Raw genomic sequence first — 25,183 nt, 5'->3', positions numbered from 1 at the left:
CTTAAAAAAACAATGTGCTTGTGAATGAGGCCAGCACAGCTCCTTTGTATGTCTACATTGCCGCATAAGTAAGGAAACCTTGTATCGCTCACTGCAAAAGCATATCTATACATATATCATACACACGCGCACACACAAGCCTGGGCAATAAAATATATTGCAAAAAACAATAATTTGCAGTTACTGACTTCAAATGCATTGAAATAAAGAATTAGACAGCAGGCCTCAAAGGAAACTCTCAGTACTGCATGTGTTCATTACAAATGTTTAACACAACATCTAAAAATGTTCTTAAAAGTTACACAAAGATATAATGCCATTAGGTAGTGGTCAAGTTTGTGACAAAAACTTGGGTTCAGTTGAAATGACTATTTCCTGCAATATGGGCTGAACACAGGATGGAGAGACCATGGGACTGGAGGTAAGTGTACTTCGCCCAGATGAGGTTTCTAATAAATTCAGGTATTGTTAAGACCAGAAAAGAGGATGCAATGGCAGTTCTGTAGGAATGGCATGGTGTGTCGTCAGGTGTTCACCACGCGGCTCACAGGGACACCTCCTGCTGTTCTCTGTACTTCTTCAGAAGCTGGACTGTCTGAACATGGTTACTCCTCACCGCCTCTTGCAGGGCTGTGTTTCCCCACCTGCCCAGAGATTCAGATTTTTAAAATAAATGACATCGTGTGAACAGGCAGGCAATTCCCTTGATGCGGCAAATTTTCTAGAGAAAGATCCTATGGAGGAATGTTATTTTATGCCAAACTGGTTGAAATACAATTTTTTTAATTTTCTGAATGAGTAAATTACTGTTCAACACAAAACAAGGATTTCTAAGAACTGTCAGTACAATTTATATTAGTGGTTATTTTAAAGGCAGCACCTACTGGGCCAAAAATTCCTCAGAATGGGCACTTTGGTCACAAGTATGCAAAGTTAAATTTAAGGAAAATCTGAGTCATCAAGTACATTTTGTGTCCAAATTCATATAGAATGTCTCATACAGGACACAATCTAACACAAGGCAAGCTTGTCCTTTCTTGTGACAGCCATCAAAGTTCCTGCCCATGTAGTTTTTAAGATTCCTTTATTGTATATTGTGGTCCTCAAATAGCTGTAATCAAATATAAACACAAAAGGAAACTCCTATAGTTTTACACTTTCTCCTACAGTTTCTCATATTATAGTGATAAGAGGTAATTCAATAGAATGACCACGTTTAACCCGATACCGTTCGTACCACCTTTGAAAGAGTATGAAAACAGCAAAAAGCCGAGAGTACCTGCTTGGTTGTTTTCAGTGGCATTTTCAGTACACATATGTGAGGTGTGTAGTCTCTAACCCCATTCCTGTTTTTTGTCATCATGCAGAAACACTCCTGAATCACATGACCGGGTTCTATACCTGTCATTGGCTAAGGGATTTGCCCCTGCATTTTCAATCAGGAACTTGATGACCTCCACATGGCCCTCTGAGGCAGCAACATGTAGAGCTGATCTTCCATCATAGTCAACCGCATTTAGGTCAGCTCCAGACAGGAAATATCTGTGGATTCAGTTTACCACACTTTCAGCTTTAGGATAAATAAATCCCACAATGCATTGCTGCACACAGTCTCAGCCCAGAGAAACATGCTGTGCGTGTGCTGGGTTTGTTCCAGTCTGTTTTTTTATGGATTTATTGAGTTGTTAAAGACCAATGCATTCTCCGTAGCTCTCAATCAAAACTGTAATTACACAACCAAATGTGAGTTGCCAAGGATACAGGCACCTGCCAAGCATTATGAAATAATATCAACATGTATAAGAACATGCTGATAGGAAACGTGCCTGAGTCAGTGACCCTTCTTACCTGCGTAAGGACTGCACGTCCCCTCTGTAGGCTGCCAGTAAGATGTTCATTATCTGATAACCCTGTAGAACGGACCAGGCACAACAATAAACATGAGGACAACATATTTTACCCAATATAATATAATATAATATAATATAATATCATATAATATCATATAATATCATATAATATAATATAAATTATGAATTTCATATAACATATAGAATATATGCATCGGATATATGCATGCATGCATACATGCATTCACACATACATACATAGACACACACAGAAAATAATGTCAAATTCAGTATGTAATGTTCTTCCAAATGAGTGATGGGGAGACTCTGACCTCAGACTCAGCCTTCCACTGTCTATAGGCCACCACCTGGCGGAACGGAGTTCTCACATCAAAGCTGTGCAGCTGGAATGTCAACACCAGTTCCTTAAAAAAACACACAAAAAACAGTAACAACAAAAAGAGTTTAAATGAAAGCAATGTCCAAAGTGATGCTGTCTAACCTAAGCTCGTCTCTCCTCTCTCTCTCTCTCACGGATCCCTGCGTCTGGGTTCAGGGTGAAAGACTCTGTGTTTGTCAGCACCTCACAGAAGTGCACAGACTTCCAGGAGTTTCCAAAGGCATCAAGCTCTGGCGACCAGCACATCAGGCCCAGGACTCCGGGCACCACCATCAGCAAGCCCCCTGATTGGCTGGACATGGCTGGCACTGAGGTCTGCAAACAAAGCACAAAGCCTTTGACACAGAATTGTTTTTAATTCTTTTTTTTTTTTTTTTTTTTTGCTATCTGACAAACCAGCAGTGCAACCAAAAGAATTAATGTCAAATACTAAATTAACATCTGCATTCCTCTGACATTTATCTGGTCTGTTCTTCTGTAAAGAGGTGCAGTTTCATGCACAATAGTTCACCTTGAAATGGAATATTCTGGAGTAGTCTTTCATTCCTGCTACTTGCATCATGGACAGCATGTTCCGAGTAGATGAAGGACACAGAACCTGGTCACCTGACAATGGGCAAAGCCCCCCATTGGCTAAGGTGGCAGCCATGGCAGCCCCAGACTCACACGTCACTTCTGTGGAAGAACACTGACAAAGTTCCACCAGATATAAGATGCCACAGGGCGATTTTTAAATTATGAATGAATGTATGAATTCTTTACTGACAACACTATGTTCAGGGCACCAAAGAGCTTACCTTACCTTACCAACATACTAACAAAATAACACATTCTTGTATACACAGAACACAAATAAAAGTTTCAATGATAGTTAAAGTAAAACAGAAACAATGAAGAAATGTGACTCTGTGGTTAGAGACATATTTACATATGCTACATATTTACCTGCAGCAGTAAATCCAGAGTGGTGTTGATGTCTACAGACTCAGGAAAACACTGAAAAGCATTATTATTCAAGAGCAGTAAGTTAGTTTTTGTAAAGCCCATCAGCAACTTCTTGTAAAAAGAAAAAAAAAAAAATTAGACAACTCTAAAAGTTGCTCAGCATATTACCTTACAATTTCACAAGGCCTCTAAACAAATAATGAATGAATGTTCCATTGAACGTACTTTCTTTTCCTGAAGGTAGAAAGAAAGTGCATGAAGTGTGATGCTGTCTTTTCTCAGGGTCTGGTAGCTGAAAACAGACACATCTTTAGACATTTCACAAACACAAAATATCTGTTATTTTAGACATTTCAGACAGTGTGAAATCTACCTTGTGCAGTTTAAGTTTGCATGCTCTTTGTTGCAAAGCTTTCTGAAAATATTCAGAACCTGCAAAAAAAAAAACATAAGAAATCTCAACAGTTCCTAGCCATTACTGGAAGACAAATGATTTTCCTGTATGCCACAAGTCTAATGGACAGATTGATGGTTTTATGTGGGTAATAAGTATATGATTAGTGGTTTTTGCAGTGCCGTGAGGACATGATTGGCTATTGTGGCTGGGTTGTGAGGATGTGATTGGCTATTGTGGCTGGGTTGTGAGGATGTGATTGGTGGTATTGGCTGGGCTATGAGGCTGATTGATTTTGTCTGTTGTTTGGAATCTGACTTACAGACTCATATTTTTCATCCTCTTCTGCTCCCAGCCTGGCTGCTAACTGCCAACAGCAGAAAAAACACATAGTTCAGTAACAGCAGTCACGTCTTTCCACATATAACAGCTGAGGAGCTGGCTGTGTCATACCTGCAGTAATGATGCAGTGATGATGGCTCCTGTCTGCGTGAGGGGACTGTGAGGAACTCCTGACAGGAAACAGGAACTCATCAGAAATGAAGTAACTCCGTACCTCATACTGCACTAAGTGAAACTTCTGGGTAAGACTACATGAAGCTGGCTATTGTAATGCCTTCAGGAAGAGCATGGCATCCTTTCTAACATCTCCTAATGCTATGAAACCAAAGGCAATGCTTTATTAAGGAAGACATAACACATACTTACATGTAAACAGCTATTTGCAAATGTGGTGTAAAACATTGTCAGTGCATAGGGTGAACTCTGCACCAATGCTTGTAAATGATTTGTAAATATCTATGCTATGTTAATGTAGGCAGTAGACATGCTTTCTGTGGGACATGCACTTTATGTCAAATGTGGACATAAGCTGTGATCTCCGAAGCAAAAAATACCCACATCATTGCATTATTTTATTGATCTGGTGTTGTTACCTTGTTTGGTGAGGGTAAAAGCAGACTCGTACTTAGAGAACTCCTCCACGCCAACGTATCTGTGCACGTAATCAGCCCCAAGCTGGTCCACTGCGATGCCATAAATGAGCGGCCAGGAGATCTCTCCCAGAACACAGGGATCTGCACAGTCTCCCACAGACAGTCTGGGACCACACAGCCAAACACAGCATGAGAACCAGACCACACAGTCAAACACAGAATGTGACCCAGACCACACAGCCAAACACAGCATGAGAACCAGACCACATAGCCAAACACAGCATGTGACCCAGACCACACAGCCAAACACAGTAGGTGACTCAGACCACACAGCCAAACACAGTATAACACTGCATTTACGTTCCCGGCATACAGTGTAAGACTGGAACCACACAGCCAAAGACAGTGTCATAACATTGTGCTTTTAGTTTAGTTTACTGTTTAGTTTACTTAATGGCTGTGAAAAGCCATTAAGTGTAAGTATTGGAATGGGTTAGTGCTGAAAGGGTAAATTGTGGGTTTCCTCTCTAGCTGCAAGTGGCGCACACAGCAGTACCTCTGGCCGTCGACAGTGCAGATAGATACTCCCCACTTTCCACTGTCTCCATTCACTGGGGCCTGCTCCTGCTACACCACATGGAAAACACAAAAAACATTGTTCTGTGAGTCAAAGCAGTTTAAACACCTTGCAGTGAGTCAATACATTTTAATCACTATGTGTATCAAATCAGCTTAAACACTGTTCTTTCCTGAAAAAAATCCTGTCAAACAAATTAAAATGCAGCATGCAAATTAAAACCGTGCCATGCTTTTCTGTCTTAAAACCAATTAAACTTCAAGCTTAATTTTGTGCCTTCTGTTTGTATGGCCTTCATTTTTATTAGGCTCATAAGTGATGCACACACTAGGGATTTAGACACACATTTGGCTGACCAATTGCAAATGAGAAGGTCGATCCAGTCTATGCAAATTACCTGATTCCTCATACATTCCACATGTCGCTCATTTATTATTCACTTTAAAAACATGATTCTCACCATCTTCTCTGTGTGAATATGAGCATGGTTTGCAGCTGAAATCTCACAGCTCTGATACACACCTTAACAGGAGCAAGTTGTTTGCTCTTCAGAAAAAGCTTCTGAGCTTCTTCAGCGAAGGTATAAAAATCCGGAATGACAAACCTCCCTTGCAGTGCTTTCAGGATGAAAGACACAACACCTGTCACACACCTGCGATCAGACCAACAGCCAGTCAAGAACATCCTTTCCCCATCACATTTACTCAAGGTCATTTTCCTGTTCAAATTAATTCTCATTAAGCATAAGGTGTACATTGATCACTAGAGGCTGAACATGTGTCAGTTTCACCATTTATGAACAGCTCCCACTCAAATAAATAACAGCCATTAACCTATTTCTTTAGGAATTCATAAGATATAGCTGATATGTTAGAATCAAAGTTATCCCTACATCTGGATAAGTTTGTTATAGTAGAAGTGTATAAATGGAAAAGGGTAATGCTACCATATCAGACAGACTTAAGGACTCAGCATCTGGGAGGCAATCCTAAACTAAACTGATGAGTTTGTTCACAGTGAAAAACATATTCAGGATCATTATCAATGATAAGGTCAACTCTCACTTTAGTTTATATCTTAGCTCCCATCTTTACTGTGGCAAAAAGAAAATACACAAAGCATTATCATGTGAAATGTTTTAAAATAGTTTTAAAGACATATTTGCATTACAGAACAGATCTACAGACCTGTGGAATGTGTTCCTGTCCACAGTTCCATCATCTTCCTGAAGCTTCTTCATCAGTAAGTAGCAGTCCTTAATCCTGGGGTCAGATTTAACTATCCCAGAGCTCCATACTGCCTACAGCCGAGGGAAGTATTCGAACTTACAAATCAGGCTTTCAGGCTTAGTTTTTCAGTCAACCTGGCTGAATTGTCTCGTCACTGATTTTGCACTGACTTGTTCAATTGAACACGATTTTGTATCAAAGTCTCAACAGAACAAATGGAAATAGTCACTTTTATTTAAACTAGCAAGACAAACTCATTCCCGAGCAGAGAGACCTTTCTGCATTTCCTTTGTGAATTATTTGTTGCAAGATACCAGTTGGTATCTTTATTTGTTTTGATATATATGCTGTGATGGACTTGAAGATTTTGGCTTTCTAACATTATGATTTTGTTTTTTTCAGCTGACAGTTGGTCAGTCATATATATCTAAAACAAATAAAAAGCAAAATATTAAAAATTTAACTGTACCTCAAAAAATTGGGTCATGTTGACTCTTCCCTCTGAAGCGAAACTCTCAAAGAGGACATCAGCCGCCCTTTACACACACAGCACCAGTGATCATTAATGAAGACACACACTTTTCATATTTTTATTTAATAGCTCATAATGTGGAGAGGCATTTTATTTATTGTTCTCACTTAATTCAGTTTTAATTTATTTTCATTTTTAGAGGCAACTGAGTTTAGCCCAGCAAACCATGTATTTTAGTTGTTGGTGCTGATAATGTAATAAAGTGCAGATCCACTTCCCCCCATGGTTGTTTGGGGACTCACAGTTTGCGTTTGCCATGGCCCTGCTGCGGGTCCAGCCTGCTGATGCTGTGCCAGAAGGGGTTGGCATTGCGGATCTGCTCTCCATTTGGACCCGCACTTCTCTGACTCCCATTGCTGGCCAGTGATGGAGAACCTGCCAAGTACAAACAGGATTGCAAGCCTTTGGCTTCACAGAATAAAGGTTGTAAGGAGACAATAAATTCAGGAAAGTACTTTTGTAGTTTTCCCATACACATGTAGTACAGTGACAATTATTTAGCATCAGTGTGTATATCAATAAACCACAAGTTTAAGTTTGTGTTCTGGGAATATTTTGACAAATTTTCAAAACAAACATCGGGGCTGTCACTGATAAGTTAAAAGGATGCAGAAGGGAGTATAGTTTGCTGACAGGTTGTCACAGCTGCTGACTGATTCATTTCAAAAGTGAATGTTGACCGTCATACCCTGCTATTTCCACAGTGAGACACCCATAGATGCAATAGAAACAAAACCCTTTTTGAAGAATTTATAGCATCATTGCCCACAGAGACAAGCTAAATCAGTCAGTATGTTTCTGCTACTAGCACTGTGTGGCATTCCTAGTTTTCCTTTTGGTATGCTGAGCTCACCTGTTGATCCTGGAGTGACAAAGTTGACAGGTTTCTGTGACTGGAATGCATTTCTTGATGTGGGAGTTGGGGCATTCGCTACTGAGGCCGTCTCCTAAGGACACCAGAACAGCAGTCGTTAAGAAAGAAAAAGTTGTTAAAGGACTTTAAATAAAAAGTTGTTAAAGGTTTCTCTGACTAACACGTTTGAACCAGAAGCAACTTCACCAGATAGATGTAGTTTTATATTAATGATGTGTCTTCTTTAAAGAACATACAGATCATTAGTATCACCACCTTGTGAAACTGTCCAGAATCACAAAGTCCACAGTGTTACTGCAGACACTTGTAATAAATAAGAAAAGGGTTAATCCTGGCTGTTTTATTGGTAAGACACAAATGACAGTGAGAAGGCTGTGCTTGGCTGTGATTCGCAGTGGAGCCATGTTTTCTTTGATCTTAGAGTAATCCCAGGCTCTGTCTTTGGAAATAAACTGTAATTGTTACCTTTACAAAGAACACGCAGGTGAGCTTGTGTTGAGCATGGTGCCAGCAGCTCCAGAGCCACAGCCACTGTGTTTATTACAGCTTTTATAGGGACGGCTGCAGGCAGCGTCTGTTCGGGCACGCTGAGATCACTTCCAATAGCTACAGCAGAAAAGGGTGCTTGCTCCCCCAGACCTCCCCCATGCTGATTTCCTTTTAAGCTCAAAGGCTTCACTTTTTTTTCTTTAGACTCCACCCCCACCCCACCACCATGCCCTCAGCCCTTCTACCCTCTTTCATACAGCTCTCTCAGGTAAGTCTGTAATTCCACGGAGTGCCTTCACTCCAAAGGGGTTGGAAAGCCCTGGCCTTTCACATCCCCCAGGGGCACGGAATAAAAACACTGGCAACTCATGAGAGGGGCCTACAGTGGAGAGCATTCCCTTTTACATGGCTCTTGTTGCAGTGAGGGAGGTATTCATTTCACTGTGATCCAGCACAATGTGTGTGTAGAGGAGTATATGTGTACGCCTGTGTGTAAGTGTGTGGTTTAGTTTTGTATGAATGTGTGACTATGTGCTTGCAGCCAAGCTGGAGTATCTATATCTGCGTGCATGCATGGTTACACACGTGTGTGTGTCAGTATGTGCACGTTAGGGCGTGTGTCAGTGTGCTAATGTCTGCCCGTTAGTATGTGTGTTAGTGTGTGTGTGTGTGTGTGTGTGTGTCAGTGTGTGCACCTGGTGTACATGCATATACCTGGCTCTCAGCATGCCTCACTGGAGCAGAGTCCCTCTCCATGTCCGTCAACGCTCCATTTTCTGCAACGCACAGAAGACCCCATTATGCTGAACCTCAGGGGGATGATTATAGCTCAGCAGCTGAGAGTTCTTCCTGACCACATAGTTAACTTTTCTTTCCCTGTCTTTCTTGTTTCTTGCCTCGTTGTTGTCTTGTCTTTTTTTACGTACTCAAAAACTCAGTTGGGAAAATCCCACAAAATGCCACTCCCTGAACATAGGAATAAAGCGTCAGTAGAAACCACTGTTTTCCTCCAGCTCTGAGACCTTACATGGTTTTATTTTTATTTTTAACCTTCACTCACCAAAACTTAGCAATGTAGAGTTTGGAAGTACTCATTAAGTCTAAGTTCAAACAGCCAAAGCAACTGAGTTTCTCCCCTGCACAGTACAGACTACTGTTTTCCATTTCTGCTGCTACAGGGGTTATGAAAGCCAAACCAGCAATCCACTCAGCAGAAATACACTCAGGCTAATAAGCCTGTTAAATTTGTGATCAAATGTGCTGGATCATTAAAACCTTTCAGAAAAAAGGCATAATTAATTAATTCCAGATACAATAAAAGAATAAGTAAATATTTGGCCCATGCTAAACTAACCCCTCAAACTGCAATGTGTTGGAGACAGAGAATATTTGGATGAAGTCTGGATTTGTTTTGCTGACTTGTTACTGCACAGACCTCTCCAGTATATGTTTGGCAGTTTAATTTCATTTGCAAGGTGGCCATTTTATATTGGAACATTCCAGACAAAAGAATGCAGACAGTATTTCCTCTGAAGCTGTGTGGGGTGAGAGGGGGGTCGGTAGGGGAGAAACTCTCCAGGATATGTTTGAGTCACCTAGACGTAGCTCAGGTGGTGCGCATGAGAAAACGATGAAAGAGTCAGGAGCATTATAACAGTGTGTATTTCCACACACAGCCAAAGTGTGCATTTCTGCTGATCCTGTGCATAAAGAACAGAAGCCACATGGAACTGCCTGGGGCTGATTTTGGACCTGACCACACTCACATCCGCTTTAAAGTCTCCCAGCCTGGGAGCACAAACCAAACGTTTAATTATCCCGCCTGATGGAGAATCACAGAGACCGCTCTGCCCTTCCTAATATAGCCTGTTTGAGCTACACCCCAGAGCCCTGACCCTGATCCATCCAAAAATCACCCAGTAAAAGCAGTATGCTTTATATCAGTGGTTCTTAAACTTTGATTCCGTGACTCTTGATCCATTTAATAAGCGAAAACATCTGGGACGCAACGCTAATTAAACTAGCATTTATACTAGCAAATTTGGAATGAATTCTACCATTAGTTTATTCTGTAACTAGTGCAGTGCAGTGCAGTGCTTGATTTGACAGATGTGAACCTCAATGAAAAGTGTATTATTGACAGCATATCATTTTTTCAGTAATCCCTCCCACAGCCCTCCAGTGTGTGCCAACTCACAGCGTGGGAAATTGCAGTTAAGGCTATGGGTTCCACACACAGATATTACTGACGCACCTATAATGTCATCCTCCTTATTGGGCTCCAGCAGTTTGTTGCCATCCAAGCCTCCATACCGTTTCCTCCATTTGCGTCGAAGGGAGGGAGTTCTCTGGAAGCTAACAGGAGAGGAACCTTAGCAACAGCTACATTTATGGCTCACGGTATCTTAAAGCAGCGCTTCCCCAACTGGAGATGATGTTTTTAATTGATTATGTTGTATATTTAATATTCTGTGTGTGTCTATACATGTGTAACAAAACCCCATCAAACATTACAAATTAGCTTGTGCTAGAAATGTTGTGATGACAGACTACTTGTTAAATACTCTTTGTAAATGTATCAGTCCCTATTTAAATAAATATGAAATAAATAAACTTTCACTTAATATATTTTCTGGGACCCACCCCTTATTAAAATACCATATTCATCTGAAACAATCATGTTAAAATATGGAATATGCCAAATGATTTAACACATGTACATGCAATTCTGTTGACACGAGAACACTCCATCTCATGTGGTGGATTCAACAGGTACAGATTAATTTTGAATGGAGTGAATGCAAATAAAAGTGCATTATATGTATAGCAATTAAGTGTACAAAAGGTATTTATGCCATATGTAGCTTGCAACCCATCTCAACCATTCCAATTGTTCCAGTCAGTCCCAACCCATTGTTATAAAGAACACCACTTCGCAGGATTCCTCTGTGTCCACAGAAACAAGTCTCATCTCGCGCATTATCTCTGTGTGTCTGTGCGTGTGGATATATTTATGGCTGTCAGCAACAATTATGGTATGACTATCATTAGTGCGACTGCAACCCATCACACCTGGACACCAGGCACTGATAGTGTTGCTTTAACCTCTGCATATATACTAAAGCCCATGATTTAATCATTTAAAGTCTTGGAACAAACATATACTGTAGCAAAGTACCTGGAGTACAAAACCCTTTTGTTAAACCACCATAGATATTTCTTCTTGCAGGCAACAGCAAAACACAGAAAGGAACAAAGGTTCCTGCTAACACAGATACTGCACTTTATCATGTTACAGTATAAGGAGTTGCATTAATCTTACCAGAGGTAAGGATTCTCTTCACTGTAGACATGGCTTGGGTCCTTTTCCATTGAGAGAGCTCTGATTTGCACTCTTGCTGTTGGGCGTTAGGTCTGATTTGGTGATCACAGTCTCTAAACTTTCTTCTTTTCCCTTCTCTTGTACTCTTTATCTGGCAGTTTCCAAAACTAGTGAAAAGGCAAGGATGCCTATCATATCCTGCATGTACGTATGCAGATGAACTGAAGCCTTGGAATTTGCCTTGTGAAAACTCCAGGGTAAACGAGAATGTGTTAGGTTCTGCCTGCAGCTTGCTGTGCGGAGTGATGGGGGGGCTGCTGAGGGTGGAGCCTGAGAATTTGGGGGTGGGATGCCTTTATGACACATCAGGGAATGCTGTGCCACTCAATCACCAAAGCTGTGATCTTCTGTGCAAGGTATCCTTTATCCTTTGTATCGGGGTTTTAGCATTTCTAAACAAAGAGAAAGATAAAGGTGGGGATGAGAGGAAATGACAAAAATGGAGAAAGAAAGAAGTGTTTTGCAACACAATTGTTCTGAAAATAAAGCATTTTTAATTAAAATTTAAATGTTTACTACACATGATACTCTGCACAGTGAATAAAACAAAAGCAGACAATTTGAGTCCAATGATGAGAAAGACCTGTATGATGTGCTGTTGCATTAGCTTCAACAAGGAATAAAATATTACACAAGGCTGTGACAACTACACACATGTCCAGACACATTTCCACAACACTGTTACAATGTTGCATTAACACCAAGGAAACCATAACCTTGCTGCTCCAAATGTTCGCTGGCCCTGAGCATCAGCCCCAAAGTTTTTAAGGGTCTCCTGTTATATAAATTTTGTATCTCACCCAGGGGATTTTGACTTAGCCATGGCAAATATAACACACACACATACTGGCAATATAACGATTTAAAATACAAAAAATGTAGCATTCCAGGGGTTGATCATGGAAACTATATACTACGTTTTTATTTGTTCGGTCTTTAGGAAATTTTGCAAGAGGGACGAGTTTCTTTCACTGCGTACAGACAGAATAGACAAACTCAAAGCTCCCCAGCCGGCATTTCAACGTTTATTCACGGGTGAATCAAGGTTGGATTCACGTGGATCAAGGTTGAATCAACGTTGATATCGCGACGTTGTTTCAACGTGTTAATTAAAAAACATAACTTTATATATAATTATAGTCAATTATAATATATAATTATATACATTATTGTGATATATAATAATAATAATAATAATAATAATAATAATTTTAAAGGCAGAACGTTATGTTGAAGACATTATGTTGATTCAACGTACAGATCTTGTTAAAATTTCAACGATGCTTTATAAGTATTTTGTTAACCTGTTTACAACTATTTAGCATTAAACGTTGTTTCAACGTTGAAACAACAACTGAAAAAATTTTTTAAGGTCGGTCACGTGCCGGCTGGATCTGGCCACAAATGCTTCATGACCTTTTTGCAGTCTATGTTCATGACAAGCGAATCTTACGAAGTTGAAATCTTCGCTGTCGCGTTCTACGCATGCGTGCATGAGCGACAAGGAACTGGATGCAATTTGCGAATAAACTTGTACACTACGTTTGTTTAAAGATGCTGTTTTTTTGCCAATGAATGCACTAATGCTTAACATCCACTGTTTTTCATTAAATGGGTTATTCCGACAGTTACACATACGGGAAGGCCTTCATCCCCAGTCTCTCCTGACGTTCAGCCGGAGTGTGCACCCCTGGTCAAAGCTGGAGGGAGCTTCCATCTCTGCCGCGGAACTTTCCATAAGAAGAAACCATTCTGGGAGGTACACTATGCCAAAAAAAGACAAACCGGTATGGAGACATTTATTGGCGCATTTTGTAGTTCTGTTTTTTTTTTTTTTTTTTTTTTAATTAAACCTTGCTGTCGGTTTCCAGCACCCTGTAACCAGTAGGCAACTAACTGAGCTGCCAGTGCTAGCTAATGTTAACTAGCTTGCTGCACAAATACGCTGCAGTGAATGGTCATTGGTTGTGATCTAGCATGAACATAGCTACATTTAACCAAATATGACTACGCTATTAGTTCTTTCTTTTAACATTTAAGGGTAAGAATACACAGAAGCAAGTGGAGCCGGCTCCGGGGCCAGTTACACGAGATAAAAGTGGGCTGATCTGCATCGCAATACACGCCAAACCGGGATCCAAACAGAATTCTATAACAGGTGAGCGTCACTATATTCCACGGAGAACTCCATTAGCAAAAACGTCTAAGTTACAAATGCCAATTAGTTGTAATCAAATCAAGACAAAATACAAATATAGTAATAAAGGCTAATTGTACCCTGTTGAATTTTTACAAGTGAACAAATCTCAGTATTGGGGTCGACGTAAGCTCAAAAATATAAAGTTTCTTAAATTTGGAAATTTATGCGCTCTCGGTATTCTTCAGATGTATCTCCACAGGCGGTAGGTGTCGCTATAGCTGCGCCGCCATCTGAAGGGGAGGCCAACGCCGAACTTGTATGGTATTTATCTAAAGTGCTGGAGCTGAAGAAGAGCGAGATCACTTTGGACCGGGTATGTAAGCAGACTCTTTGGTCAGTTGGATGCTTTCTCGTGCTGCAGTACAAAACAAAACCAAATGCTTACTCGTTGTCAGCCATTGGAGACATGTCATGTGTGAGCACTGTGTTTACTGGCCTGTAAAACGGTATGGTACCAACTCAGATATCTAGTATCAAAAATTCGGCTTATGTACTTGTTTTACTCTTATGTGGCTGGTTTCAGAAGGCTGAACTTCTCAATGGAATCTGATCTGTTTTCCTGCTCCCATTTCATTTTTACGCAGGGTTGCAGATCAAGAGAGAAACTGATCAAGGTATCTGGGTCGATAAGTCCAGAAGAAGTTCTTGAAAGGCTAAAAAGAGCCGCGGCTGAGTGAGTCGATAAAGGGGGGAAATCCCGGGGGAATTTTCAGTACTGCTTTTCTGACGAGGAAGCGCCTGAGCTCCACTGCACCTATGGACGCTACAACACGGCGCCAGAGTGTTGCAGATGGTATAGCCACCATTCAGAGTTTGGGTACGGCTTGCGCCAAAGTGGTCATTGCTCCGTCACCGTGGATGTGTTGATTTCAGTATATTTTGTTTTCTGGTATATATGTATTTTTAATATACCTATAATGGTCAATGTCTTGACTGTGTATTCATGTTGACAGCTAAAGCCAATGTTTAATAATGAGTCACCTGGGAGCTCTCAAGTTCTGCATTCATGGTTGTGGTGCACACTAGAATTGTGCAGAACGCTGGATAGTGATTTATTCGTGGTAGTGTACCAGCTCTACAGTCTACCTGAGTGTGTCAGGACACACCCTCCCCCCTACAAATATTTACTGTTGTGTTTATGATAAAGACTGTTACAGATGGTAAGTTGTAGCTGAATAATTATATTGGCAGGAGAGAGTTTTAAAAGCAGTGTTCTGCTAGGAAGTTGACTTGATTAAGATTTGTTCTTGAGAGAGGACAAAGTTACTGTACAGTGCACCAACCCATCATCCACAGTCAGTGAGCAACAGAGTACTGGTCTTTACAATTTAAAACTCCTATATTTGTCCCCACATTTATGGACCATTCATGGTGCAACCAGGTTTTTCATTATGTAGGATTTAAGCTATTTTGGATATCTTAAAAGATCATGCGCTTTAATACTGGCTGTAACTTGTGGCTTTTACATTGTTGTGTTCCTCAGACTGAATGTGTTCTGGAAAATATGGGAAATAAAGTTTGTATTCCTTATGAAATATTCCTAAAATTGAGATTGTTTATCTTAAAGTGTGTGGACTGGGCTCTCTGATAACTTCTCAGTATTGGGGTCTATGGCTCTCATTTTAAGGAAAAAATAGTATATCCTATAGTTTTGTGAATTTAAAAATGTGTACTCATGCACTGAACATATTATTAATCATTATAAATTGCAAAGAAAACTGCATTTATATTTTCAGATAATTTTGAAATGAGAAAATATTTTTGCTTTGTGATTACACTTTTGACCCTATTCTTAATTAGCACTCAGGTTCACAAAAGTGCAGATTATTTTATTGAGAACTTACTGTAATTATGGTGCTGCAGAGAAATAAAGCTGCATATACAAGCCAAAATTTGGCCTTCAAGGAGGAGGTAGTTCATGCTGCTTATGGTCAGGGGATTTCTATGTTGGTGAATGCACAGATAAAAGAACATAAAAACTCCCAATGCAATTATCTTGGAGAGGAAATTAATACATTTGACAGTGCTGTATTGTACTCAAATAGGCATGTATTATAGCACCAGATATGACCATCAAATAAATAAAACTATTTTAACGCATTAGTATTGAACACAAGTTGTTTCAGTTGTTTCATTAGTTCTTGTGAATTTGAAAAATGTTACTTTATGTGCAGAAGTAGAAAAAAACTATTTTCTTAAGTGCTGGAGTTATATCCATAAGGTATACCTGACCTTATGAAGACCTGAGGGTTGAAACGTTGTGTTGTAGTTAATAAATGGGAGCATTGAAGAGTAGTGTTTGGTGGTTTCTTTCTTTTTACAGTCTTTATGTGCATATCTGTCCTTGATTGGTTAAGTCTGAACTCCATGCGTTTCCATAATGTTGCAGTAGGGGACACCAGAGAGATACTGACTGCTGGATTGAGTATATGTACTGATCTGAAACTGTCCTGTCTCTATAATGGTGTCAGTGTATACATGGGAGTGGCATGAAGTAGTAGTTCTCCAATCTGTGGCCAATGGAGTAGTCCCATTATACTCTTATCTTAATTCTGTCTTTCCTGAACAACAAATCCTCAGTAAGCATGAAGGTGTGTGATTTGAAGCACAAACGTGCCCTGATGTGTACGTGTCCATGGGGTCATTCGTTTTTATGAAAGATCATAATGCAGTCATTTGTAATGATATTGTCATAAACGTGACTTATTAATCAAAGGCTCTCTCAGACACATTCCAGCCCAAGCTTTGAAAGCAACCCAGTTCAACACAACTTCCTGTTTTCTGCTGAGAGACTCCAAAGCACGTAAAGGGAACAGAGAGCAGAGATAATGCTGCCCATTTTATCTCAATGTGCAATTTGCGCAAATGACATGTCTGCTTGACTTTTTGGCCCCAATCAGTTTATGTCCCAGAAGATTACACATGCACTCCGAGAAAATGTGAAAGAACATTAGAAGGTGAGGCCAGTGAACACACACACCAGGTGCAGTAATTGTTTCTGTCTAGCAAGTACAGTAGCCTGACTCACCACTCTTCATTTAAAATCTCCCCAGTGGGTGACAAATTCAGATTATGTGTGCATAAAGCTGCAAATGGTGCAAGGAGGAGTAGAGACCCAGAGAATAGATTAGCATAACGGTTTTCTGCTGTAATGCAGAGCAAGGTTTGGAAACCTGGCTGAGATGGACCCTGGCAGGAGGGTGGGATGAGGAGGGGCCCACTACCTCCCAATCACAAAGAGTCAGGACTATTGTTGAGTTCACAGAGGAGAGGGTAACATTAACACACCCAACACTAAAACTAGCTTCTGGCTCCTCCAAATGAAGCATTCTGCCCTTGTTCACAAGTCTGTGTAGTAATGTGTTTCCTACACAAGGAATACATGGGAAGCGATTGAAAGGGGACTAAAACCTGATTTGGGTTACCATTACTTTCAGAATTGTGCGTTTAAAAGATGAAAGGATATAAAGAGCTTTGATCTTTTACAGACCAGGGTGGACCAATGAGTTCTGGGTAATAAGAGTGCCTTACAGGTGCTGTAGTATAATGTAAAGATCTAGATCAGAGGTAACCAACCCTGTTCCCTTTCTGTAAGTTTTCATTTCAGCCCTAATTTTGCACACCTGACTCTACTAATTAGCAGTTCAACAAAGATCTCTAGCTGTTTAATGAAGTGTGGGTTAGAATGAAAACCTACAGGATGGTAGATCTCCAGGAACAGGGTTGGTTACCAGGTTCAGTTTCATAGGAATTTGCCACTGCTTCTAGTGGCAAAGCAAAATTCTCAACAGCTCTTTGTATTCAGTTCAAAAAACAAAGCAAGGTAAAAATATTTTCTCAAGAGCTAATTACTTCCTGTAGTTCCTGGCCAGGTGATAACTTTCAATACATGTCCCACCAGCGAGCAGCCATACCACCTGCTGCATTTAATCAGACGTGGTCAGATTTAGTCTAATCTACTTGGATGAGAGATCTGTGAAAACTAAGTTGGTATTGGAAGAGGTCGGCCAGGTGGGCCAGGAAGGGCACTCTGAAACAAACAGAAAACCAATGCCACAGCAAGGTGAAACAGAAGTTGCCGTCCTTCGTAAGGAACATTAAGCTGCAGTCCTGGCTCACTGTTAATTAAAGATCCCATGGCACTTTTTTTAGTAGGGATGTAGACCCTGATTTCCAGGTCAAATTCCAATGAACCTGTCTGTCTAGTACTGGCTACCTTATCATCCCCTAAATCTGACTGGCTATGGAATACCTTGCATTCCTTACCCACTGATTCTCCAGGTCTTCACTGCACTATATAAACTGTATATATTCAGTTCTCAGTTGGCCTACCTGGTTAAATGAAGGTAAAATTCAAAAACCTATGCAAAAAATCACCACCTGCAGGCCCCTTGTTTTCCACTGCATCAAACCTTTATAGGTACATTGTGCACAGCATGAGGAGAAAGTATTCTGACTGGACGATGAAAGTTACCCAACATACACTGCAGTTAAATCACTGTAGGTGCTGCACCACCTTTAACACATGATCACAAACCAGAAGAAAATTATACACAAGACACGGCTTGTGGCTGCAAGGTGAATATGTACTTAATCCAAAACTCCAGTTCTCTCTCCTCCCACACACACTCAATTTTCCTCTGTGAAGCAAACTATAGCAATCACAGCCTGCTGATATCCAGTTGTTGACAGCACTCAAATTCATGACCAAAAGCTAGCTTAATTTATTTTAATCTCTGGCAAATATAATATCAGAACAAACAATAAATTAAAGCTTTTTATTTATGAATAGTAGGCTATTTGAACCCAGAGCTACAGGACTCATTAATGGAATTCAAATCTGCCTCCAATCCTCATTGCAGTGAATGAAATCTTTAAAATTTCAACAGCAAAGCACAGTGGTGACGTGGCACAAAATCCAAGCAGCAGTCCATCTTTCTGCGCTGGTTCACCTGCAGCACACACTCATCGTGGAGCGCATTTCATCTGTATGGACAATTGGAACGACTGCAGCAGCTATACTACTATACTCTCAGGCTCTTCTCTCAGCCGGGTCAGCCACCTAACTGACCAGATTCAGGCCCAAATTCCCCCTTGCAAAGCCTAAGGCCTGGACCCCCGGCAATTGCCCCCAAATGCTCTCCATTCCTTGGCCACAGTAGCAGGGCTGCAGGCTGTGCAACAGGGACCATCAATGGCGTTATACCATCCACAGAGCCAAGCCTCCGTTAGAAGGGCTTGCTCCTCCTCTACATTCTGCAAAATGTTTTCCTGGATGGTCCCACTGAGTGTAAGCTATCATGGCAGACAGTATCACACCACCAGTCCCAACAGACAGCAGGAGCTCACAGGCACGTCTTCCAGAGGGAGCATGCAGAGACACTGAATTATTGATAATGCGTTAAGAGAAAGTGACTAAACATGATTAAAATCAAAACACACACACATTATCAAGTATTTGCATGGTTATGCATTTTCCCAGCCTGAAGGTGGACAGAGGATGTGGGTTCTTGGGCGTGGAGGTGCTACACAATGTACACTCACACTAAAAAGACTGTTTCCATCTCTGCGGTGAATATTAACCAGTGTGCATGTTAAGTATTAATGAAGTATGATCTGACTTACAAGTGCTGTCAAATGTCCTTCAGCTATATACTAGACTGAACAAAAAACTTGTTGGGAAATGTGGATATAAGTTTTAAAGATTCAGTACGGATTTGATAAATTTTACAAAGCATAGTTGAGGTAAACAGTTAAAGAACTATCACTAATCAACTTTTTGATGTAGAGAAAATGCACTTCTCCCATTGCTGGCCTTGGTGTGTTATATTCTCCTGTCTGTCAGCGGGGCAGAGTAGAACCCTCTTTCCTGGCAGATCAACGCCTCAAGTCCTCCACAGTGCTGCCCATCAACAGCAGACTGAGGATGAATGAGGAGAAGCCACATGGATGTGTCCAAGCGCCGAGTCGCAGAAACAGGGACAGCAAATAAGTGCCTTTGCTGCTGACAGTAGAGTCAGGGCTCCTCATTTTCATTTACCATCTTTAAACTAATTTGCCATCTGGTACCACAAATTACCAAAAAAAAAAAAAAAACATACAAACACAGCCCATCGGCATTGGACCTGAACAATGATGTGTTTGATTGGTGCTTCCAATTTGTGCGTCCATTTGTTGGGTGCACAAATTATCAAACATAAATACCTTTCTATTCTTCTAACAGGAAAGTGCCTTCGGTTCTTTGCAGAGCAGTATTCAATTAACTAAATCAAGCCTAAAATGAATGAGAGCTCGGAACATAAACCAGTACACGCACGCGCGCGCAGACACACACACACACACACACACAAACAGGACCGGAGCAGGGAAATGGTGCTTGAGACTCCCAAAGCATGGTTTTAATGCTCACCTAAGAGTTATGTGCTGTTATTCAGAACAGAAATTCCACAAATCTAATTAAAGGTTAAGGAGTTCCTTTAGACAATCAATTCAAATCTTGCTCAAGGCACACATTGATTAAATTAACATTTGTTGTGGCAAGAGAAATACAACAAATGTTAATGTTAAACCAACTGTGCAATTGACTTTATTATTTAAGAATTAAACAGCACTGAACCTGGGAAATAATGAGAAATACGGATTATGCCAAGACTCCACGTCATATTTTGACAGATTTTTATCTATGATCTATTTTTTGCATACAATGTACTGTATGTGAACTCATACTACTACTCTGTAATACTGTGTCTGACCACACATAACACAAAATAAATTATATTATACTGGTTTAGGTGTAGCAGGCAGCATTGCCCTTTCTGAAACGAAAGGTTGTACCATTATTCTTGGACAGAAGGTCATAATGTACGAGTTTAAATACAATTTTTACAAAAAGAAAAATGCCATAGATCATTAAAATATCCACAGAGTGCTTATCTAAGGTTTTACAGAAATAAGACTCCATGGTGCCAGTGCTAAAAGGCACTAAGACCTGCGCTCTTGCACAACAGTGACCGTTCTGGACAATCTGGTGCATGAGCGATCTGCATAAAATGTGCAGTCCTCTGGTGCAACTGCATAGCTCAGCTGGTGGACTGCAGTGAAAAGGATCAACAGCTGTCTGCAAGCACTTCAGATGAAACCACTTACCACTTGAGAGCCAAAAGCACACACGCAAAATGCACTTTCAATATTTTATCCTAGAGAAAAAAACTATACCATTAACATACAAATATACAGCAATATCAAACATACACACATGCATGTTAAATAGCAAGTTCATATAAACTAGCTTTCTAGTTTATATAAACTAGCTATTTAATTATAAAAGAATCAGTAAAAGCATACTGTATTAATTTTAAGGTTAATTTATTTTGCATGGGCATATTCAGGCCTGCTGAATGACAGCATTGACGTGGAATCAGAACAGCTACCTCATTTCCTCGCATTAAATGAGGAAACAAACTGAAAAGCTTTAAAGAAAGTAAAAAGTCAGTAATGCAGCACAGCTCTTTCACAGCACAAATACTATGGCTCCAAATAACCTTGTCTCGGTACAACAAATGATATCAAATGAAGAGAAGCACAGTTAGAATCACATCCCTAAAACAAGTAAAAAAGACTGTTTATGAAACACTGCTCCTTGAAGGACTTTTGATCCACATCTGACGTCTACATCTGATCCCCACACTTGCCCCCAACACTGACTGTGTAACAGGCAACACTACTGAAAGACAGTGATCTCAATACATTCCCATTATAGTTCAGTTAAAGATGCAAAAATACTTTCATCCATAACTTAAGCAGACAAACATGAAATTTCTATAGGCTAGCATTTCTGGGTTCTGGGGATGCTAATACAAGAAGCATTCAGAGAAAATTACTAATAGTGAGACGAAATGATTTGACCATGACATAACCTGTTAGTCCAAAATGCCTGTATATTACAAAAAAAATACAAAATAAAGAAATCAAGTTTTTATTCTTTGCTGATATTAGTGAAGGAGCCCATAAGAGCCCAGTATGAAATAGCAGGTCATTCATCTCAGATAAATCGCTCACTTTCCATCCTGAAAATGCAGGTGAATGCAGATATCCTTGCTTTAAGGCATTCACACAAGACTGGTTGAAATATTATTTTTTGGGAGCAGTAGAATATTTGAATATCAATGGGGTGAAACCATAGACTGTACAAAAATAGGGTGAAACACATCTCTAGTAGTTGCGTGGTCTCTGGTTGTAGGAATTGTATCCCTGGTCATACCCCCCACTGCCTGAGCCCCACCGGCGGTCCTGCCAATGAGAAGAGTTCCGCTGTTCCCCTGACCAACCCCAGCCACGCCCACGGTCACGCCCTCTGAACGGGCGATGCTCCTGGAAGCTGAAAGAAGGACCACAAAAAGCAGTCAACACTTGGTTGGCTGTGTTAAGTAAAATACAAGCCAGACATGCAAGTTTAAAGCTATTCATTGGCAGTCTGTTTTTTGGTTGTTGTTTTTTTAATGTAACATTCTCACAAGTAGGGGATTCTCAGGGAGGCTAAGAAGCGAACACCGCTCTCCCAATCCACCGCCAATGGCCTCACTGCCAATAGGCTAGGCTGAATGTCCTGCTACAATGCTCCTTCCATGGGATGTCACCCTGCTTGACAGCTGTGATCACTAGTCTCAACAGTCATGTTACGGTCACATTAAATAACCATGAATTCATCCATTATTACAACTTTATTGACATGGACTGCTGTGCCTGTCCCACCATAGAATTATTTTACGAGCATGAATAAGTCATTAGTAAGGCACCAAAGTTTGGGTTCCACTCACTCAGAAAGCTTTGCTAAACTGGACAATCGCCCAAGCCAATTTTTTTTTTTTTTAATCCCCAGTTTTTAAAGAGACTGCAATGTCAATAACCAAGTAGTTTGTGAAAATGTATTTCTTTCAGAGTTCAATAGTGTTGACAATGTAAACTAAACCCCACTGGAATGCCCAGTATTCCATCTAAGGTATGCTTTGGTTGGGGGCATGCTCAAATAGTTCAGAGAGTTTAGCAGAAATACCTTCAGTGACCACAGACTCTGTCTCCTCACAAACATTAACTTCTCACCCTCTTATCTTGTGTAAGCCCACAGAATTCAGATAGAACTTCCCACAGCCTACCGTGGGAATAAAGCTCCAAACTTGTATCATTCAGTTTTTCTGCCTTATCTCTTCCATTATCTTCATCTTTAACCTCCCTGACTCCATTCCTGAAATTATTAACTCACTACCATTCCTCCTCCACTTCAGAAATCATACATATTATACAAGCCAATAAAAAAAGAAGTCCATTCTGTCTGCGTAACATATTATTGCTATGAACCTAATGGCAAGTATAACTAAACCCATCATGTTGCACAGAAACTAGACAAGTCATACAGTATCTTATAGCGGTACTACCCATGCTTGTCTACATTCGAGCAAATAATTTTAAAAAACCGTTTTCTTAAGGTTGTTGTATTATATAATACATAACATATAACTATCTTGGAAGCAAGCTCCGGAGTACCAACCGATTGTCTCTGCCGCGCTGGTGCCCACCCCCACGAACTCTCCAATCTTCCACCATCGGGGGTGGATTTGAAGAGCGCTGGAGGTATTCCTGATATTGTTTATCGTCTGCAGTAAACCGGTGAGCAAACTGTTCTTCGTAATTGGGAGAAGGCTCGGGAGAATTTGACATTCTGAAATCAGATTATCAGAAGTATTATAATTTAATATCTAGCACAACGTTAGCTACATCGTGTAGCTTGCATTAAACAATAACTTATACGAACCATTTTGCAATGCTAACGTTAGTTTACTAGCTAGCAAAGAAAGTGGTTCTTTAGCAAGCCACCCAGACAATTTTTCAACACTATTAGCTACTTTTTGTATTAAGTAGCAAGCCAGTAACTCGATCGTATAACATTATGGAATTACTAACTTCAAAATATACCAAGAAATCCGGTGTAGTCTGCAAGTGTTGTTAGCAGTAGCTTGTAACTTGTATCCACATTGCAGTGCAACGACATATTAGTTCCCCACTCAGAATTGTAAAATTGGTTCCGGAAACATATTCCTGCCGAAATTATTCTGCCCAGGGGTGCACAAAAAGGGCTGATCCTTTTTAGGATTTTGTGTCGATTTATGCTTAATTATTTAATTAGCCCAATCATATCTAAGAGTTGTTAATTAAAAGCAACTAGGGTAATTTGAGTTGCGCACCCCTGCTTTAACACTTTGAGAAGCAAAGAGGGACTTTTCATTATGGGTAGCCTATTTATATAACAATATATGCAATTCTGTAATCATACGATCATTTTAACTGATATTAATTTCTCTCGGTAATGGTAATTTTAGTGTTCAATAATTATAAACTGTTTCGTCTTGAAAGGTGAAACTTTCCCCAAAGTTTCGTTAGGCTATAGGTCTACCCTACTGTTGCTTATCCAGTAGTCAATTTATACCGAAATTCACGTCAGACATGCTGTGCACCTCGCTGGCAATTAGAAAGCCAACTGAACGGCTCTGTCTCCGCTACAATTGTATCGATTGACCTGTCTAAGTTAAGTGAATGCATTCATCCAGAAATCCCCAGCCAATGCCCCCAAAAACCCAGCCACGGGGGATGCGCAAATCAGTGCGTTCGTAGTCCCAGTCTCAAACCCGGATAAATGGGAGGGTTGCGTCAGGAAGGGCATCCGGCTTAAATACATATGCCAAATCAAATATGCGTATCAGGATGATCGGCTGTGGCGACCGCGAACTGGAACAGCCGAGAAGAAGAAAAAATGCATCGATAAATCACATTATTCTTCGTATCTTGGCCCTAATGCGAACTGCTTATTTGAATTAATTAGGCAAAGGAAACCACGCAAACCACGTGCAAAGACATTCGTCATTTAGCCTACTGTATTTAAAGGTTAAGTAGGAAACGGTAACTGATTAATCACGTATTTGTGTAAGATCACAAATAGGCCGATGTGATTAGAATGTTCTGAACGAATATTCTAATGTCAGTTCTAGCAATGGAGTTCTAGAACACTGACTTAGAATTCTGAAGAAAAAACAAACATAAAAACCTACTCTTGAAAGGATTAAAAGCGTCCGCTACACGTGCTCCATCATAGGCTAGAAAAAAGACGGTGAAATGTGACATAATGACCGCTCCAGCTGGGCTGTTGATAAAATGTAGGTTGTGAATTTATACGACCCACCGTCCAGACAATGAGGAGTGTGATGCACCTACAAAGTTCTATATTACCTGTGACACGTACTGTAGCAAGCACGGTCTTGTTGACAAGTTCGGTATATTGCACGAGAATGTTCCCATGAATCTATTTAATTCACCTGTTATTGGACG

The 25,183-nt window shown here is 40.4% G+C and overlaps 3 protein-coding genes across 6 annotated transcripts; 1 reads left to right on the top strand and 2 right to left on the bottom strand.

Moving 5' to 3' along the window:
- Window positions 1–139: 139 nt before the first annotated feature.
- glsl (glutaminase like) lies at window positions 140–13,381 on the bottom strand. Of its 2 annotated transcripts, none has more exons than XM_035396022.1 (22): window positions 13,246–13,381; window positions 11,548–11,999; window positions 10,480–10,580; window positions 8,940–9,001; window positions 7,716–7,809; window positions 7,105–7,237; window positions 6,800–6,866; window positions 6,289–6,401; window positions 5,624–5,753; window positions 5,081–5,151; window positions 4,525–4,688; window positions 4,043–4,101; window positions 3,912–3,956; window positions 3,569–3,627; window positions 3,421–3,487; window positions 3,196–3,246; window positions 2,762–2,938; window positions 2,434–2,565; window positions 2,183–2,275; window positions 1,849–1,910; window positions 1,402–1,542; window positions 140–644 (listed from the first exon to the last, which is right to left on the bottom strand). In XM_035396022.1, exons 2-22 carry the CDS (start codon window positions 11,595–11,597, stop codon window positions 545–547), a joined length of 1,971 nt encoding a protein of 656 aa, XP_035251913.1. In that variant the 5' UTR covers window positions 11,598–11,999; window positions 13,246–13,381; the 3' UTR covers window positions 140–544. The 2 variants fall into 2 exon arrangements, with proteins under 2 accessions (XP_035251913.1, XP_035251914.1); XM_035396023.1 differs by having other exon boundaries at window positions 5,081–5,148.
- Window positions 13,036–16,099, top strand: c16h15orf40 (chromosome 16 C15orf40 homolog). The gene is made up of 4 exons (XM_035396027.1): window positions 13,036–13,394; window positions 13,648–13,765; window positions 13,993–14,120; window positions 14,392–16,099. Exons 1-4 carry the CDS (start codon window positions 13,179–13,181, stop codon window positions 14,482–14,484), a joined length of 555 nt encoding a protein of 184 aa, XP_035251918.1. The 5' UTR covers window positions 13,036–13,178; the 3' UTR covers window positions 14,485–16,099.
- Window positions 16,100–21,155: 5,056 nt separating this feature from the next.
- On the bottom strand, window positions 21,156–25,134 carry LOC118215383 (RNA guanine-N7 methyltransferase activating subunit-like). 3 transcript variants are annotated; one of them, XM_035396116.1, is made up of 3 exons: window positions 25,085–25,134; window positions 23,352–23,522; window positions 21,156–22,184 (listed from the first exon to the last, which is right to left on the bottom strand). In XM_035396116.1, exons 2-3 carry the CDS (start codon window positions 23,519–23,521, stop codon window positions 22,019–22,021), a joined length of 336 nt encoding a protein of 111 aa, XP_035252007.1. In that variant the 5' UTR covers window position 23,522; window positions 25,085–25,134; the 3' UTR covers window positions 21,156–22,018. The 3 variants fall into 3 exon arrangements, with proteins under 3 accessions (XP_035252007.1, XP_035252006.1, XP_035252005.1); XM_035396115.1 differs by lacking the exon at window positions 25,085–25,134 and adding an exon at window positions 23,777–24,044; XM_035396114.1 differs by lacking the exon at window positions 25,085–25,134 and adding an exon at window positions 23,765–24,020.
- Window positions 25,135–25,183: the final 49 nt, after the last annotated feature.

Source organism: Anguilla anguilla, chromosome 16, assembly GCF_013347855.1.
Source record: "Anguilla anguilla isolate fAngAng1 chromosome 16, fAngAng1.pri, whole genome shotgun sequence".
Classification (NCBI taxonomy): Eukaryota; Metazoa; Chordata; class Actinopteri; order Anguilliformes; family Anguillidae; genus Anguilla; species Anguilla anguilla.
This window is presented reverse-complemented; position numbering and strand designations above follow the sequence as displayed.

What these genes read in the sequence shown, in the direction of transcription:
- glsl (XM_035396022.1), bottom strand. Translation starts at nt 11,597, where the DNA reads ATGGAAAAGGACCCAAGCCATGTCTACAGTGAAGAGAATCCTTACCTC. An exon ending in TGAGGCATGCTGAGAGCCAG is followed by an intron (nt 7,810 to 8,939) that starts GTATATGCATGT and finishes TGGTGTCCTTAG; the next exon opens with GAGACGGCCTCAGTAGCGAA. An exon ending in ACATGACCCAATTTTTTGAG is followed by an intron (nt 6,402 to 6,799) that starts GTACAGTTAAAT and finishes CCTCGGCTGTAG; the next exon opens with GCAGTATGGAGCTCTGGGAT.
- c16h15orf40 (XM_035396027.1), top strand. Translation starts at nt 13,179, where the DNA reads ATGAATGCACTAATGCTTAACATCCACTGTTTTTCATTAAATGGGTTA. An exon ending in TGCCAAAAAAAGACAAACCG is followed by an intron (nt 13,395 to 13,647) that starts GTATGGAGACAT and finishes TTAACATTTAAG; the next exon opens with GGTAAGAATACACAGAAGCA. An exon ending in GCGAGATCACTTTGGACCGG is followed by an intron (nt 14,121 to 14,391) that starts GTATGTAAGCAG and finishes ATTTTTACGCAG; the next exon opens with GGTTGCAGATCAAGAGAGAA.
- LOC118215383 (XM_035396116.1), bottom strand. Translation starts at nt 23,521, where the DNA reads ATGTCAAATTCTCCCGAGCCTTCTCCCAATTACGAAGAACAGTTTGCT. An exon ending in CAGCGCGGCAGAGACAATCG is followed by an intron (nt 22,185 to 23,351) that starts GTTGGTACTCCG and finishes TCCTTCTTTCAG; the next exon opens with CTTCCAGGAGCATCGCCCGT.